The sequence below is a fragment of the Falco rusticolus genome, chromosome 4, assembly GCF_015220075.1.
Source record: "Falco rusticolus isolate bFalRus1 chromosome 4, bFalRus1.pri, whole genome shotgun sequence".
Taxonomy (NCBI): Eukaryota; Metazoa; Chordata; class Aves; order Falconiformes; family Falconidae; genus Falco; species Falco rusticolus.
The window spans coordinates 93,424,980-93,443,019 of NC_051190.1; the positions used below are offsets into that span (position 1 = coordinate 93,424,980).

At 43.2% G+C, this 18,040-nt stretch overlaps 1 protein-coding gene across 2 annotated transcripts in view; it reads left to right on the forward strand.

Moving 5' to 3' along the window:
* Positions 1-18,040, forward strand: part of BMPER (BMP binding endothelial regulator) — a 145,182-nt gene continuing 127,142 nt past the window's right edge. For both annotated transcript variants that reach the window (XM_037387200.1, XM_037387201.1), the window contains exons 1-2: positions 1-351; positions 1,174-1,259. In XM_037387200.1, coding sequence (XP_037243097.1) covers positions 228-351; positions 1,174-1,259 — 210 coding nt within the window. In that variant the 5' untranslated portion in view covers positions 1-227. The remainder of the gene's footprint in view (positions 352-1,173; positions 1,260-18,040) is intronic.

Sequence of the window (18,040 nt, forward strand, 5' to 3'; positions counted from 1 at the left end):
CGAGGGGCAGGCGCTGACAGCTGCTTTCCCCGCACCCGCAGTCCCCTCCCCCGGTGCCGCCGTGGGGTGGGACTCCCCGGAGGGCCACCGTCTCCCGAACTGCTCCCCCCCCCCCACCCGCCCCCGCTGCTGCCCGGCGCCGGGGGTCGGTGCCGGGGGCGGCCGGGCTCCGCCACCCGACGGCGCGTCCGGGACGCTGCCCCGCAGCCGGCGGCACCCCCGGGACCATGGCCCGGCTCGGCGGGGGCTGCCCGGCGGTGCCGCGCCCCGTCCCGGCCGCCGCCTTCTTCCTCCTCCTGCTGCTGGGTGCCCCGTGCCGCCGCGGGGCGCTGGGGTCCTCCCTGCTCACAGGTAAGGGGGCGCGGGGCTGCGTGGGGCTCACCTGCCGCGGGGCTGCCCGGCCGCCACGGGGCGCGGGGGGTGGCGGCTGGAGGTGCAACGGCGTGCGCTGGGCAGGTGAACACACGAACCACCCCCCACCACCACCCCCTGCCTTCCCCCCCCCCCCATCCCCCCCCCCCCCCGCTTTCCCTCGACGGTTATATTTTCCTGTTATCTGGGGCACGGAGGGAAACGCTGAATCGATTTCTAGCACGAGCAAGGAGCCATTAGATTTCGAGAAGAGATTCCAACATGACACAATACCGGCTCATAAGCGCTAGGGCCGTAAAGGGATTTCTAATTTGATTCCGTCTGACAGTCAGCCTGCTAATTTTGACTCCTTTGCCAATTGGCTGTCGCCCGTTAAAAGGATGCTTGGGTCTGGGCTCATGCTGTACTCCTGGTCCAAGCCCTCGGAGCGTAGCAGACAGCTTTCTGCTGATTTCAGTGAGCTCTGGGTCTACCGTTATAAAAGCATTCTGCTTTGCGTGGAGTACTCGTTATTCTCCACACGTCATCTGAGAAGAGGAAAAGCGTCCTTCTTTGCCGTAATCGGGGCACAAAGAAAGTCGAGGTTTGTGTGGCAATAAAAGGCCAGTCATTTCCCTGTTCCCTTTGGAATCTTGCAGAAACACTGAACATCCCTGCTTGCTTAAAGAGGGCAAATTAAGGCAAGATTTGAAATCAAAGGCTAGGAATGGAGCAGGGGTTAAACGTGAGTGCGATGAGGATGGTTTCCAAAACCAGCTGGGGGAATTGAAACATGTCAGTATTTTCAATTTTCTATTTCAGGATCCGTTGCAAAATGTGAAAATGAAGGGGAAATTCTGCAGATACCATTTATCACAGACAACCCTTGTATAATGTGTGTTTGCCTGGTAAGTTTGGATTTCAGATTGTAAGAACATTCAAGCCTGTACTAAAAGTAACTGCACAGAAAGGGGAATATTTCACATAATCAAATCTTGGGTGCTACTGTCACCTTTTGTGTAACACAAGGTTATCTCAGAGCTGAGCTAATGGAAAGTAATCCAACCCACGATCTGGCAATCGTTTTCTTTGACTTTAAAACTCTCAGGCACAAAGTTGTACATGACTTTAACGTGACATTGTGAAAGCACATTTACCGTGTGAATTTGGAGGGAGAACTGTTTTCACAAAGTCAGGGTGCAAACAAAAAGTCTTTGCTTGTAGCTCAGCAAAGAGAGCGAAAGGTAATGTTTGGAAACGCCGCTGCTTCGAGCTCCCATGTGCTTTAGTTGCACACAGCCGCGGTGCAGGGTGAAGGCTGCAACGTGACTATACATGCTGGAATAAGACGACAGTGAAAGCACAAGCGATGCTTTCATCAGAGCGCTTTGTTCCAGGGATGACACTGCCTGCTGTGCTGGGAATTCAGTGGTTAATAACGTTACTAGCTGATACACATTTTGGGGAGAAACATTCCCTTTCCTTGTAACTCTGCTTCGGAGTTAAGCATTTTTGGGAGCAATTCAGCTGGACAAGCCAAGGCTTAGGAGATATTGAAAATCAGTTGTTCTAAATAGAATTTCCTACAATGTATTTAAAAGAAAGCCATAAACCTTAATTTTCTGTTGAATGCAAAGAAAAGCATAGACCAGAAAGCACTACGTTTTGCGTTTTGGAAGTTGTAAAGTAGCTGAATGCTCAAAATGTGCTTTGCTTTAGGACTGAAACACCAAGACAGCCTCTCCCTCCCTTCTATTATTGCTATTAATATTATTAGCATTAGCCAGCATTATTATAAGTCTATAAAAGACTTAAAGAATTGTTTCAGGCTGCCTTTTAGAAGGCAGTTTTGGCAGCTGTGGGACCCTGATCTTGAGCCCCCTGAGGCTGATGTATATTGCTGCAGAGTTCAATAGATTTTAAGTGAAAGTGATAACTTTCCAGCTAATAGTGATAAAGAATAAGTTATTGATTTTTCTGAGTAGAGGGGGCTGGAGAAAGGAGAAGCATGGGATGTGGTGAGTAAAGAAATCAAAAGGAAAACAAAAAAAAAAAAAAAAAAAGAGATGAAGCTGTGTTTTATCATGGATCACCTTCCCAAATATGTCTGCCACCACTCTTGCTAATGGAAGTTGGTGTTAACCAGCAAGGAAGCAATTTATCTGTGAAGGAGCAGAAGTTCAGTCTTGGGCATCAGGGCAATAATGCATCAGGGTAAAATACTTGTATTTATAGATCTCTCTAGACCTTGGCTTTATTAAATCAATGAGCACCCTTTTAGTGCGTGAACATGAAGAACTGCAAAAACCCTTGGATGTAAAAACTCTAGATCTCTGCCATTTGTAGAGCTTACCTTAGTGACATGGCAACTGGGGGCATTTGGCTTCCTTCTGTGCAAGGGGGACACTGATTTATTAAGAGTGCAGATGCCTAGCAATTTGCTGCAGTTACCTGCACTGGACGCGCTCGGTTTTACTTCTGCCAATGGAAAAATGTGATCCCTGTTTTGTGAGTTGGAAGCTGGGAGACCTGGTAGAGGAGAAGGAAACCGGTCTGGAGATACTGACTTTAATGCTGTGCAGCATCCAAAGCAATGACTTATTGGACAGCCTGTTGCGGAAATCTTCGTTCAGGCCTGCCACAAGGGAAAAGATCAATTTTAAGAGGTCTGGGGAGAACAGAAACAAAAGAAACCATGTGGTGATTTGTGACCAGGAGGGAAGAAAGAACCAGGTATCCTTACATCCAACTAGAAATATTGATTGTTTAATAGCAGTTCAGTGAGGAACTTTCTCTGGAAGACTGATCTTATGCTTCAAGGGCAAACCTGATGGATGTTCATATCATAAGAAGTGAACAACTAAAAAGAGAGCTTAATCAGCTGTTCCAGGAAGGAACCTATTGCTGTTCATGAGAGGACAGAAAACTCAACAGAGGGCACTTGTGTTAAAAACACCAGTAAAGCGAGTAACTGAAATATTGGAGTACAGCAGGTCTCCCCTAGCAGTGATACATTCCCATGCCTGCAAGCTGCCATAAATAACTGCACAAGTTACAGAACTCTGAACAGCTCTGCAAAGAAGAGGAATATCTAAATAACTCCCTTCCAGGATTTTCCCCATCTCACAAACGAGAGGAGACAGAATTGAAATGCGAGAACCGAATGATCAGGTGTTTGACAGAACCGACTCTGTGGGTTGTATCCTGCTGGAGCATGGGGATGCATCCTAGCATGGGGGAAAGAGGGAGGCAGGGTAAGCAAAGCCATCTCCAGCTTCCTCTTAACAAGCTAAATCAGTTGGGAGGGCAAAGCAACAGGTAGTACTCTAAGAGGAAATGTGGTAAAAACTGGAAACTCATAGGTTATGAGTAAGTTGCAATAATGCAACAAAGACTGCGAAGAGCAGTTGCAGATTCAATTCCATATACACCACTGAGAAGTCTTAGCAGGAAGACCAAAAACAAAAGTCGTCTTTTCTCATTTATTAGTGGAGACAGGGCAGATTGCTTTTCATGATAGGGACATGAATAGGACCAAGGCAGATAGTGCAGGGACTGGCTTTGGACAGGGGGTGCTGCTGTAGTAGAGCTTCTAGCTCTTGTTTTAGAGTTATTGGTGATGCAACCCCCTGAATCTTGAATACAAAAGGGAAGCTGTTGGGGATATCCTAGAGGCAGCCAAGTCTAGCTACCAAACAAAATGAGTTAATTCTTGACCATCTGCTGTAACATGTGGAAAGAGAAGTCGTGGTGACAGGGGAATTCAGATGGGGGGGCGTGCTGGAGGTTTTGAATACAGTACACAGTAAGCTATTCACTTCTAAAGTATAGGTAACACTTTTCTAATAAAAAGCCATTGCACCCACCATGAGATAATTCTGTTTTGGGCTTCCCTGCTTGTAGAAATGAAATGTGGTGGAGTGCACGGCACAGCACTGATGCTTGCCCTTAATAGAAGGGAACAGGTAAGACTAAGAGTGTGTGTGTAAACGTACAGTGTAGCTCTGTATGTGAGAACTACCAGCTGAACAAGCCACAATTGGCTAAAATCTAGAGTTCCCTGATTTGTGATTTATACATCTCTGCTTTATGGTCTTAGTAATACCCATTAAAAATGGTCATTTTTAACATCTGTAAGACAATAGTTTCAATGTGAGCTTTTACAGTTACAACACACTAGCAGTGGTCTATTGCTGTCCAACTAATAATCTCTAAGTACTTAATAAACAAGGATGAATTTGATCTCCAAAGAACATCATTAATTACTGCAAGATTTGTAACAATACAAAAGCTGACTGCAAGAATTAGCCATTTTAATTTTTTTTAAAAAGACAAACATCAAAGTCAAAGAAAGATTGTGGTTTATCCACAAGGAATTTCTTGTAGGACTGTGCTGAAAGCTCAGGTCACCTAACTGCTGGTGTAATGGTTTGACTACAAAGCCATCCCTTCTCACTTTATGCTCGTCCACTTTACAAGTGGATGTGGGTGGTACAGTCACAGTATGAACACACTCATCATCTTCTTTGTCTCTCTGTCAACAGGCAGGCTGCAGAGATGCCAGGTTTTTGGCATGTCTGATCTCCAGTGCGTGATCTGTAGCATGGATGGGCAAAGGCAAATTAAAGCTGACTTCACAATCCAGCGGTTTTGAGAACTTTGATTTATGGCTTGCTGTTTCTATCTGCAAAATGCTGTTAGAGCTAGTGCGCCTTGGGCTTCTGCACACTTCCACCTTGAATGGCTGTGGTTCCGCATCTCTGAGAAGATACACTCTCCCCAGAAAGCTGCCACGCCACCTGGCTTTCCATAGGGTTCAAGGTACTGGAAGAGCACAAAGCAGGCAGCAGGCAACTGAAAGTACCTGCTTTCTTGTGCGTTCGCCTTACACGCTGTTAAACACAGCAACTGGAGGAAGCACTGGCACCCTTAGTGCTTAGGGCTAATGGGTAAAGCAGATACACAGAAGCTACACAGGAAAAATTGTTATTCTAGGTCACGTAAAAAGTGCAGGGTGGCCTACTGGTGCGGTGTCATGGCTGAGCCTCCCATTGCAGCCCTGTTTATAGCTAAATACTCCTCTGATGAAAGGATGGAAAATGCTCTAAGCTGCAGCGAGCTCTGTGTCAGAGGAGGGGGAAGAACAGAAAGTGATGGATGTGATGGGCAGTACCAAGGACTAAGTCAGTCAGCTTTGTGAAGAAAAAATATTGTTGTCAAAAAAGGTAAATTATTATTTCAGATAATGATGTGGCCCTTGACAGTACCAGAAAAAAAAAAGAAAAAGATAGAGAGCATTTGACTGTGAAATTATTTTATGCTTAGTGATAAGTAGTAAGAAAACCTCACGTCCTGCTGGCTTCTGAAAATCAAAGTGATGAAACTGGGTTATAAAGCTGACTGAAAAAAGCTTGCGTTTTAAAGAACTTGTCTGAATTGGCAATGATGTTTATAGGTAAAAACACATAATCTTGATGGTATCCATAATGGAATTATTTTTATTTGGTTTGAGAAATCGAGTCTTTTATTCCAGTTATTAAATGTTTTAAGACCACAAGCGTACATATATATATAACTACACTACCTAATGCGAAGATTCTCTTCTAAAATTTTCTCCCACATCTGTGGAAAAACAAGTTTATTTAAATCCCTATGAGTATTTCCCATACCTCGTGCAGTTTGAGGAACTCAAACATATCATGTATGACAGATTCAGATCTTTATATTTGAAATGTGAAAGTTTTGGGCTGAGGGTAGTGGGGGCATGAGTAAATTTCTGTTAGTACAAACAAACTTCATAAACATGAAAACTTCCCACAGTTTGGTAAGTTTTTTGTTATCTGTATACTGATGATTTCAAAATGTTAGGGGAAAAATGCTATTAACAGAATACTGGGAGAACTTTCGATTAGATTTCTTTTATATGGGTGTCAGGATATAAAATAGGCATGGAATATTTAAGCTCAACTCTGGTACAAGTACGGTAAACGATCAAGTGTAGCAGGGTTTTTGTTGGTACAGCTTTCTGGCTGGAAGGCATCTAAAACTCAAAATAGAAGTAGGCTCGCACCTGATATTATGGCATTTGCTTTCAAGAAATATGTACTTCAACACACATGTGGAAAAGACATAAAAATGCTACAGTCCATCGGAAATAGGTGAGATGAGAATCTGTGCATAATTATAGGACAAGAATTTAAAAAATCACAGAATTAACTTCGCTTGAATTAAACCTCTGAGTGCTGAGTTTTTGAAGGTGAGATGAGCTCAGCAGTGACAACGATGACAGGTGGTGGTGCCAGTGGTGGCGGTGCTGAGAGCCACGTCATTTTATGCTCATTTATCATCATCTGCATGGACTCTGAGCACCTTGCCAGAACAAAGCAGAGGGCCAAGAATAACCTGTCCGTTGGCCAGTGGTGTATATATTTTTAAAACCCAAAAATGCCAGCTGAAAGGGACAGGTGAGAAGCCAGGAACTGCAAGGGAATAGATAAGTATACCTCAGCTAAGAGTGGTCTTCAAATTGCAAAAGTGTGGTGGTTTTTGGGGTTTTTTTTTGGTTTTGTTTTTTTTCCCAGAGAATGAAAGGTTTTATTCTCATTGTTCTTTGTGGGGAGAACAGGTCTTTCACTTTTTTTTTTTTCATTTTTCCAAAATAATTTAGAACAATGTGAGTTGTATCAAGAAACAGCTGATAAAAGCCAGTAGTGATCTTGACAAACCACATCTAAACCAGTACCATTTCCCCTGCCTCTTTTCCAACCCCCTTCCATCAAGCCTGCACCTCAAACGTGCCAACTGCACCTGAGGAGTGGTAATCATATGTCTCAACCTTTTATCACCTAAATCCAGAACAGAAGGAAATAAATGCGAGCCACAAAGTGTAACCAAGTGTCGGAAACCTGAGAAAAGTTTGGAGACAGGAGCTCAGGAAACTAGAAATCAGAGCTTTGCTTGGCGTAACTTTTATTCAGCATGAAACATCATTCTGTAGTTTAAATTTCCACTTTTAAATCCAAATGTGCAATGTAGAATTTGACCTTTGCTCATAAAAAAATTATGTTAAATTCATCATTATAAGACCTAGTGTTCTACCTAGCTTGAACCAACAGAGCAATGAAACCAGTGCAAGCAAACCACAAAGTGGAAGAAATAACCTCAACCCTTGTCCCCGACCTCCTTAAAAAAAAAAAGCAACAAACCATCTCCGTATTGCAGACTAAAGCAAGAAAGCTACTAGATTTGCTGGGATTCTTTACCTATAGCATGGTTGGTTTCTGTGGCCAATGCACAAGCACACAGTTAGCCTGAGAGCAAGTGCTTGACACGTGTTCAGTGGAGATGGCAGTGTTTTAGTACAGCAGGATTCAATTGTTGTTGCGTCAAGGTATAATGCATCCCAGATGGCTTTTAGTGGAGTAGTGCATATTAAAAAAAAAAATAAAAAAAAAATTCATCAAACAATTCTTTCATACCTATTTGATTTAATTTAATTTCGATAGTTTACATATATCAACTACAGAATCTTCCAAGACCGCATCTTCTTTCAATTTAAATATTCTTGGTCTTTATTACTGTATAATATAATCAGCTTTCTCTTCACCCACAAAAATAACAAACAAAGAGACAACAAAGTCTATGATACAGTAGTGTACTGGTAGTTTTCACCCTCATGTTACTGCAAAAGAGAATGTTGTTTTGATCCGTGTATGAAGGGTTCCTGGAACACAAACATGCTCCAACATGATGAAAGCTTTATTAGTTTTTATCCAGTTTAAAAAAGATACAGATGTATATGCCCTCTCTTAAACGAAAAACAACCCAACACCCTACACCCCAAAAACAAACCCTGAAAGCAAAACCCAGTCATAACGCCATGTCTGGCATGGTACAGCTGGGTGTCCCACGTGTGCTTTGTAATGGAGACTGAAGAACAATGTGTGTGTTTGAATACGTTTATGAAGATGTTTTTGCAAGTGCAAAGCGAGTTGCATGAAGAGCCTAGAGATGGTTAAATGACCTGTTGTGGAGGTGATTGCTTTGGTAGACTCTCCTGAAGGACAATTCAGGCACGTTCAGTTGTACTTGCTCTTAGTTCATGCAACACCTGTAAGAAAAGGCTTTGGCTTGCCTAAGAGTGAAACAGAAACTGTCTAGGGTAGAAGATGGTGACTCTAGCTTGATTCTCAAAGTTTCCAGCAGCAGTGTTGAGGCAGTGTTCAAGTCAGTTTAGTCCCATATACAGGTATGGCCCCCCTGGCCAAGTACTACCTTGTGCAACATCTCATCTAATTTTCTCCGCTGAGGGCTGAGTACAGATTGTATAGCTGGGTGCTGTGTCTGTGCCATCTGTGGACCTTCTGAAGTCCACTTTCTGCACTTCGCTTCACATTCCAGAGCTGCCTCATTGTGGCACATTGCTGTGCAGGCACATTTGCCTTCAGTTCGCTATGCTTTATTGTGACATCTAGTTTGGAGACATGATGCACAGTCATATGTGACTTATGATTATGATGAGGCCTTTCTGGAAATCTGCAGGCTTGAAGGAGCCGTTTCATGTTGTTCTCGAACCACATGGGATAGTGAAGAGTTCACCACTTGCACATTTCTAACATAGAAGCAGCTGCATTGAGCGAATGTACGTATGCACACAGTGCTGAACTGATTATAGGTCTTGGCAAAACCTCCTTGGAAGACAGCTGGTGATATGTCACTGTAATGATGATGAAGATCCTATCCATCAGGTATGGAAATGAGATTCTTTTTGGCATAAATAAAGGATTAGAGAACTTGAATACAAAAGAACATATTTAAAATGTATAAATAATATGTGGAAAAATATGAAGGGCACAAAAATGCCGTAAACTAAATGGAAAAATGTAATATTAGTTGCAAATGTCCTTGGAATGTGTCTACAATAAGTGCAAAATGGATCAGTCTAGGTTAAGGCACTTTTTTATTGCCAATAAGAAAAACATTATTAAAGAACTGGTCCAATATCAAAATGGCATTTTAAAAGCATACAGTTACCTGTATATAGTTTTTATTAGCTTTCAAGTTTCTTCCGTTGACTTGTTAATGGTCTTTTTAAGAATTATGATCCTGTAAGTGAATGGCTTACAGTGTCAGTACTTCTGCTGTTCTGCTTTGTGCTGCTATATAGAAATAGATATTTTTTTCCTCACCAAATATCTGGTTTTATTTCCCCATCACGTTTTAACAGAAATTTTTGAGGTAAGAAAAATATTAAGCAACAACCAAAAAATCAAATGAAAATGCAACCTTTTTATATTGAGCTTATGGTCAAATAAAAGGCGGTTGTGAAGAAAAGACAGTATTGTATAAAAGCTTTTACCTGTAATACTACTATTAAAATGGCTGTCATACCAGTGCTTGCTCATATTGTACCTAATAACTGCTGTAATTACTTCCTCTGAATCTTACCATCTTATGCATTAAGCTGCAGATAAAAAATTCCTGGTCTGACCTTTTGTCCGACTGGGCTCTGTGCAGCATTTTGCATCCAGGTGAATTCAGTGCTGAGCCCCCTGGTGCCAAGCACAGTGTGGACCCCAGCCCTTCTCATCCCCAGGAGCTGACCTTGAGACCTGAGTATCATATACTTTTTTTTTTTATCTCTCCCATATATTTGTTAGACTTTCTTCCTGCTTTTTTTTCCCCTCCATTTTCCCCTTGCGCCTGGAATCCACTTGCTCTAGGTAGTGGTCCAAAATGGGATGTTAAACTAGAGCCATGTACCACCGCCTGACTGAAAAAATAACATGTCTTCATGCGTTGTCTATGATTTGCATCCTCTTTACTTGTTTCCTTATCCGTTCCACACACATCAACCTCCTGGCTGTCATTTTCATTTTCTGTATCGTATCTTAGATCTTCCAGAGAGGGAAGCATTGTATGTTTGTGCTGTGAAGTGCTATGGCAAAAGGCTATACTATGAAATAGTGTTAGAGTTGGAGATCTACCTGTGCTTGTAAGCACAAAAGATGGAAATGTGATAAAATGCCATGAAAATGATGGAAAAGATGATGTTTTCCCTGACAAACTGAGGTCCCAGTTTTTCTGAGTCCCTGTTTTAAGCAAACCTTTTTGCAAAGCTTCAGTGTTAAGGGTTGAATCAGGCTGTCTTTAGCTCTGCCTTAGAGCTATGATTACATTGCATTTTGCTCCAGAGCAGGTCTAGTTCATATAGGGCATCTGCAGTCGGTTGCACGGTAGCAGTGCTGCCTTATGTATGCATAAACCCCAACCTGCAGTGTTGAAATTTTCTGTAAATCAGATATTTAGTGCAAATTCCTCAATTATGTAAACACTTCCATTTCAGTTTTAAGTTTCTCTGTGCTGAGCACTGCGTTGGCTTCAGTGTCCAGAGCTGTGCCGGACTTGAGAAGTTGAAGTCTGCCGTTTCTACTTCACACTGAAAACCCCAGGTACTGCTCATCCCTGGGCTGCTAAGGTGCTCAGCATCACCTCAGCTCCCCTGCTGGCTACAGCAGTTGCCAGTTGCCCCTCTCCCCAGACAGCCGTGGTATGGCTCGCCTCCTCTTCTGTAACTAAACATCTCGCTTGAGCCATGAAAACAGCAGCTCTGCACTCCTCCTTACCCAGGGGGATGCAAGCCAAGGTGTCATAGACCCCTGGCTGGGACAATCAGATTTCTGATAGCTCATAGCCTAAACATTGTGTGTTTGGGGGTTTGTTTTCTTGTTTTGCTTTTTTTAGCTATTCTGACATCTTTATATTCAATTATATTAAGTGGCTTCAATGGGAATTGGATCTTCCTCAAGATTTGGAACCGTCAAAATGCATTCTGATGGCCAGCTAGAGGCATACATTTGCATCTGTTTTTCTGGTTTGCCTTATGATTTATTAGTGGCTGAAGAATAACAGAGCTTGATTGCCCTGAGGTTGTCTCCTCCTCCTTTTTTTTTGTCTGGGCGGTGATGTGCCGTTGGGGCATGGTTTGGGAGAGATGGGGAAGAGCTGATAAACGGCTGCTCTAAGGCTCTGTAGTGGTTATGATCCGATTGTGCCAGTTAGTGAAACACCTCGAGGTTGTGCCGCTTGGAAATCGTTAGGGCAGGAAGGAGCCAGGCAGGGTGGCTGGGCTGGAGATAAGGCTATTAGCTGAAGGATTGCCTGTGGGACCTAACATACTGATAAGAGCAGCAGGCTCTCCTACTACTGTTGATCATTTTCTTGTGACAGAGAGTAAGAGAATAATTGTTTTCTGTTCTGTATATGGCAGTGCACAGTTGATCATTTTCATATTTAGCAGTTGTTTCCCTCCCCCCCATCCCTACAAATACTCTGTTCTGGGGGGAGCAGTTACTTGGGTTAGGTGGATTGGTGTGCAACCTGGCAAATGCTTTTGATTACAATAAATGAATAAAATTATGTTGGCAGGTAGACTGCATAACATGCAGGCTTTTTAGCCTGTAAACCAAAGGGTGTTGGATGGGTTGTTTGTAAAAGCAGTGGATAAAAAAATGCTGGACAATTAAAATCATTATACATTAAAATGTTGACGGTGTGGTAGTGCAAGAAAACTTTTTAACAGATGCATGCTTGAGGCTTAGTTTGTGATCTAAAGGGATTAAGCATTTCTGGAGAAATTTGCTGATGTGGACATGTAAGATGCAGCATAGTGCACTGATGCTGAACCAGAGATTGTTTAACATGAAAATGCCGAGGAAACAGAAAAAACGTGCAATTTGTGTAGCTTCTGGAAAAATGTGTGTGTCCAGTTTAACTTGGGAAGGTTTCCAATTCCCAAGCAAAAACTCTTTGGCCCAAAAATTAATCTGAAGTGGAATTTTAAAAAATATCTAGAACTCTAGGCTGTGGTAGTAAGAAGTTTGATTGCTTTTATGTATTTGTTACACGAAGGGTACATATTCAGTGCCTAAAATTATGTGTAATCATTTTATTGTAAAAGGAGTATCTTTGATGCCATCAGGTTTCTTGGCATAATTAAATCAATCCACATATGGAAACATACAAAGGTGGGAGCCAAAAAGGAGAACAGAAAGCCAATTGCCTACAAGAAAAGGGAGGGTTGCTGGAAGGCGGTCATCTCCAGGGATGGGTAGGCAGCTCCAGGCTGTTCACTGGGCAGTGCCTCTTACATACAAGACAGCACAAAACCCACTGGTGAGACAGAGCTTTAGTTGAGAGGATGTGGATGTGATGTGACTCAAGGAAACCCATGTTTGACTCTGGAACCAGAGGTCTAAAAGGGTTTAAAGCACCTTCTAGAGACTTATTGTTACTACTGTGTGTTTGTGGACAACTTGTGACTGTGGCCATAAGGTAGTTGCCATCAAAGGATTTAGGTTAACTCACTGAGCAGTGCTGTGGTTGGGCTGTTGGACCAAGCAGCCCGTGATAAATCTCTGGTCTCCTCCATTGAGAAGAAAACTCAGAACAGGAATTCCTTACAGCTGGCGTGCCAAGTAGAGCTGACAGCAGTTGCTGGCTATAAGCCCTTACCCTAAACTTCACTCTCTCTCTGTTTTGGGGCCGAGTGCCTCACGCTGTTCCACTCGGGGTTCACTGCTCTGACCTGGGAGACAGGAGCACCTCCTCTTGTGTCATACAGCTTCGCAGCTGGCAGCTGTGGAAGAAAAGCAGTTTATTGTCAAGTGTATCGAGAGTCATTGATGCAGAGATTAGTGATTTCGTCTTGGTCAGGAGATTCTCCTCTGGGCTAGAGAAGTGCGTTTCAACTGCCCATGTAAAACTCAGCGGTGTGGACAGGCTGGATGAAATGCTGTTCCTTTTCCAACCCAGATCGGGCAGTGACTTGGCAATGAGGGCTTTCTCTAATTGCAGAAGAAGGTACAGTTAATAAAACCCTAAGTTTCCAAGACCTCAAGTGGATACTTCTTAGTTTTCTTCAATTTAGTCCCAGGTTCTCATTTGTACATAGCACTTGAGTCTCTCATCACAAAGAGCCCTTCCTATGCTAAAGGTGTGAAACCTTTGGATTTCAGGCTGGCTTTCCACCTCTCCTGTGTTTTGCCCCCAGCTGCCCGGGTAGCAGCGTTGCTGCCTGAGATCTTGCTCTTCAAAGAGAACAGTGCTATCCCACACAGTGAAATCACCTCTGGCTGCCTGGTGAGCGCTGTGGACTTCGAGCCAGGCATAATCCCTTTCCTGACATTTGAATCTCATTAATTGGGTTAACAAGATGCTATCTGCGCTCCATACTTATGTAAATATAACCTGCTAGCAAAGATCTTAATAGCACCTGATCTGTCACGTTGCCTTTACAACTATCAAGAGGTACCACTGCAGGAGTCACTTCCAAAAGCAGGTTGTGTTCGTGGTCCCATGGGTCCCTTTATAAGCTGTAAGAAATGCTGGTGGTCAAGGCCAACTGTTCAGATGTCTTTAAAGTGTCCCACTGGTGACCGAAAATCACTTTGTCAAGATGACAAATGGCTCGCGCATACCCCGTTCACCTCAGAGCTTCAATCTAACGTCAGCTCCATTTACTTGTCAGAAACAGGTATTTTTTTTACTTCCAGCAGAGCAAGTGGGGCAGGGGAGAGGAAGGAGCGAAGGGAACACAGGCTGAGGAAAAATCTGCTTGTATGGCTTCTATTCAATGTATTATTGTAGTTGAGATTTGCAGGCTTTGGACATAGCAGAATCTGTTTGTTTGTACATGTGCAAAACAGAAAGAAGGGAATTTGCTGTTCAGAAGTGAGAACTGTCCCTGCAGGGCTACGATTATGCAAAAACTTGTTTTAACCACTGGATTTTTCAAGCAGAAAGTGGTTGTGCATTGTGAGTTTCTTATTTTGGACAGTAGACTTCTTTCCAGAGCAACATTGAAGAATAACTGTTTAATTAACTGGGTCTACGCAGTGCATGGGGCATTGTGCATGTGTCTGCGCTGCAGAGCTCGGCTCAAACCTCTGAACTCGCGTGGGTGGTTTCATTGACTGCAAGGGTATTGTCATGTGGCGAAGCGATCAGGGCTGCAAGTGAGGGCTTCTACATCTCACCCAGAAGCAGCGAGGGCCAGGCCACAAAGTACGGTCAAAGTCAGCTTGAGAACTGTGAAAGCAACTTTGACAGCTTTGGCTTTAAGTTTCCTCTTAGTGACTTCCATATCACTTTTGCTTAGCTCACGAGTCAAAATAAGCTTTTTCTCCTAGTAGCTCTAGCGTTGGCTCAAGTTTTGAAAGTCACAGTCTAACTTCATTTGGCAATGCAGTTGATCGCAACAAAGGAAAGCTTATTCCACCTTCCCCCTCTGCATCTGATGGAAGCTTTGCATCTGTCAGAAGTGTGAGTAGACACGAAGCATAAACACATAGAAATGAGATGTGTCAAATAAAACATGATAGTGGCATACATTTTTTGGACTAAATTCTCCCATGATCTTGAGCTTCTCTCGCTGGCACCAACTGGATGAAGCCCATTTGAGGATAACTGCTGCCACGAGCCATCCACGAGTCAGGATTCCCGGCTGCCCCTTGAGATTTTACTAGCACGGAGCAGTTGCAGCAGAAAGGAGTGAGCCCCTGCAAGTTGAAGGCAGCGTTAAAAGACCATAAAAGCTCTTGCCCCCTTGAAGGAGTCCTCCCTGAAATGCTCTTGATCCTTGTTTCTTCCCCCTTTTCTCTATACAGAGCAACAAGCTGGGGGCTGCCCCTTCTCTCTGCAGACTGCTGTGAGTGGCCTCTGCTTTTTTTTTTGCTAATACCACTGTGTAGCACAGGCAAGATCACGTAAGAAAACAAATGCAAGGTCAGCGCTCAGTTTTCTTGCAAGTTCATTAAACCAGCAGTGTCTGGAGGCGTCTTCCCTAAATAATTTTGTAATAGAAAACAGACTCTTGTTGCTTTCTTTTGGGCTACTATTTTTATTTGGTTGTTGTTCCTCAAGCATTTTGGTCCCATTTCAAAACTTGCTTCAATTAAATGAAGAGGGGTTTTTTTGGTGCTTTCCAGTTTAAAAGCTGTGCTACTACTGCAAAACTTCTAGGAGTCCTCTGGATTATGAAGCTAGGATTGACAGGGATTTTCCTGACAAAGTAACATTAAAAAAAAACCATGTAGATTAAAAATTTGGAAGAAAATAAGAAAACCCTCCCCCTTCCCTCCCCCAGCCGAGGTCTCCTGTTGCTGCTTCTGGCATGCATCACATCTTTGAGGATACAGTATCATGAGAAAACTGTCACTTGGTGATGTATTAGGGTAATATATCATGAGAGCATCGTTTCTTTAGAGGATATGGGCAGTAAAAGACATGATTCTGGCCAGACAGAGCAGCAGGGGACCTTGCTTTTTTTTCTTCCCGTTTCTTTAATCTAGCTCTGTTTTTGTGTTGTACAGAAGTGAGTTTCTTCATGGGATATGACTTGTTGCAGAGTAAGTTAGGAGGCCCATTGGGCTTTTTAAACTCTTGAAGAAGTACATGGCCTCAAGGGCTGCTTTGTTCAAAGTTTTTAGAACAGGCTCAAGCCCAAAACTAGAGCATTTGCCACTGCCTAAATCTCCAGTGTAAGGGTTGAGTAAGCAGACTTCAGATAGAGAAGGCAATAAAGATGCAACAATTGTTTGGATAATATATTTGTAGATTTAGCCCATCAAAATGTGATGAAATTATATTTATAAAAAAAAAAACAAACACCAAACAACAATAACCAAACAGTCAATGCATCTCTTTTAAATAAATGCCAGATTAAGTTTTTTAATTCACATAAGTAGAAGAAATATAACTATTGGTCAGTATTCACTCTGTAATAGAAGATATAGTTATCTCATCCAAAAACCAGGAACTCTGAAGTGACGGACTCAGTTTTAGGTGTTCTTTTATTGTTTTCATGGTTTTGTTTTTCTCTCATTGGCAACATCTGCAGGAAAATAAGCTGAACACGGTCTATAGGGCTAGGATGGCAGTAGTGAAGAAGCAAAAGTGTTGTTAGGACACTCTCGATGGGACTGAGTTAATTTTTGAGATGGGCTAGAACGTGGCACAGTGGCTTCATCTAAAAAGTGTTGAATTCAAATGATTTAATAAGTTATTTTAAACCTTTGGCACAATCTTCTTTACCTTCTATGAACTTGGCTTGATAATACTTCAGTCCCTTCATCAACAATTTTTTGGGGCTGTCGCTTACTCTGAGTCAGAATTTTCTTAGATTGTTTTCAGACCAGTTTGGCTGGGGGATAATATGAGGCAACTTCTCCTCCAACCCGTCCTATGGCCCGTAAGGGGGATCAGCAGAGCAGCGTGCTCCAGGAGCTAACGCACCCAGGGCACAGATGCTCTTCCACATCTACTGACTTCAGCTGTGTGTGGATGGCTTCTGGATCAGCCTGAGGCAGAGGAAGATTTTACGGCCCTCAGCTGCCTGTTCACTTCTCTGGGAGAATGAATTCTGCCCCGTCAGCTTCGGTCAGGGTAAACCAGGCTAAGCTGCACTACGCTTTTAAGACACTCATTTAACTTAAAATAAATTGGGCAGTGATGATCTGAAAAGTTTTGCTGGCTGATCTGAATGACTGGGAACATCTAGCAAGGGGGAGATCGTAAGCTCATAGGGTTGAGTCAGTGAGCCATAGCCTCTTCTAGCGGCACGGGTACAGGTTTGCACACTTGGCTTCAGATCGACAGGTATTGCCTGTGACTACTGTTTTCTTAGGCATTGGCATCAGATTTGGGTGACTGATAATTAATACGAATGCTTCATTGACAAAATAGAAAAACTATTAATTTGGGGGTTTTGTTGGTTTAAAAACATATTTAAAATTCACGGGAAAAGCCATGAATTTGAAATGCATGCACCTTGTGAAATGCAAAGGTGTGTTCTCCCACAGTAACCCCGGTGCATACCCTTTCCCTGAAAAGCTGGCTCCTGGATTACTATAGGTAGTTTTTCAAACTACAGTATGAACTACTGTGAAACACGTGAAGAACCTATCTCTTATTCCTAGAAGACTATCCTGCTATTCTGGTGATGGGTAAAGAGTTTTGCCTTTAACTTTACAGCTGAAGAACTCTAATGCGAAGTGGCACTTGGAGGTTGAGGTGGAGGCAGGGAGATGGAGAGCTGAGCAATCTGGATCCTGCTCTGGCTTTCTCACTAAGTTAATCTGCAGTTACGGTCATTGCGTCTGGCTGCGTCTACTTTGCCGTAAGCTCACCGGAGCAGGCATGTACTCCTTGCACGTGCTTATACAACGTCTGATGTAATGGGACCTTGATCCCAGCTGCAGCCTTAGCAGTTACATTAACGGAAACAAATATTAAGAGGAAGAAAGCGCTTGCTTTGCACCACATAGCAGTGCAGCGGGCTGCTGTTGGGGAGCGTTGGGATTGCAGCAGGCCACCGAGGTCACTTTCCTCATGCTGGTGAACATCATTAAGCACAGTGAAAAAAAGAAAGAAAAAAAATATCTGTTCAGTCTATAAGGGGTTGTGAGTGATGTGTCCTGAATGACTTGCGCATACTCATGCCTTCCTCGCAGCGGTGGGGAATACCCGTCTGCAGTGAAAATTGGTGTCATCTTTCAGCGGGGCCTTTGTTTTAATCATCTTTCCTGGGGAGCAGGGAGAGCTTGAATTATGAAGGGGATGGCTGATGCTGGCTGAGCACCACCACAGGGAGAGGCCAGATAAGCTAAAGAGATTACGGGGATGAGGGGAT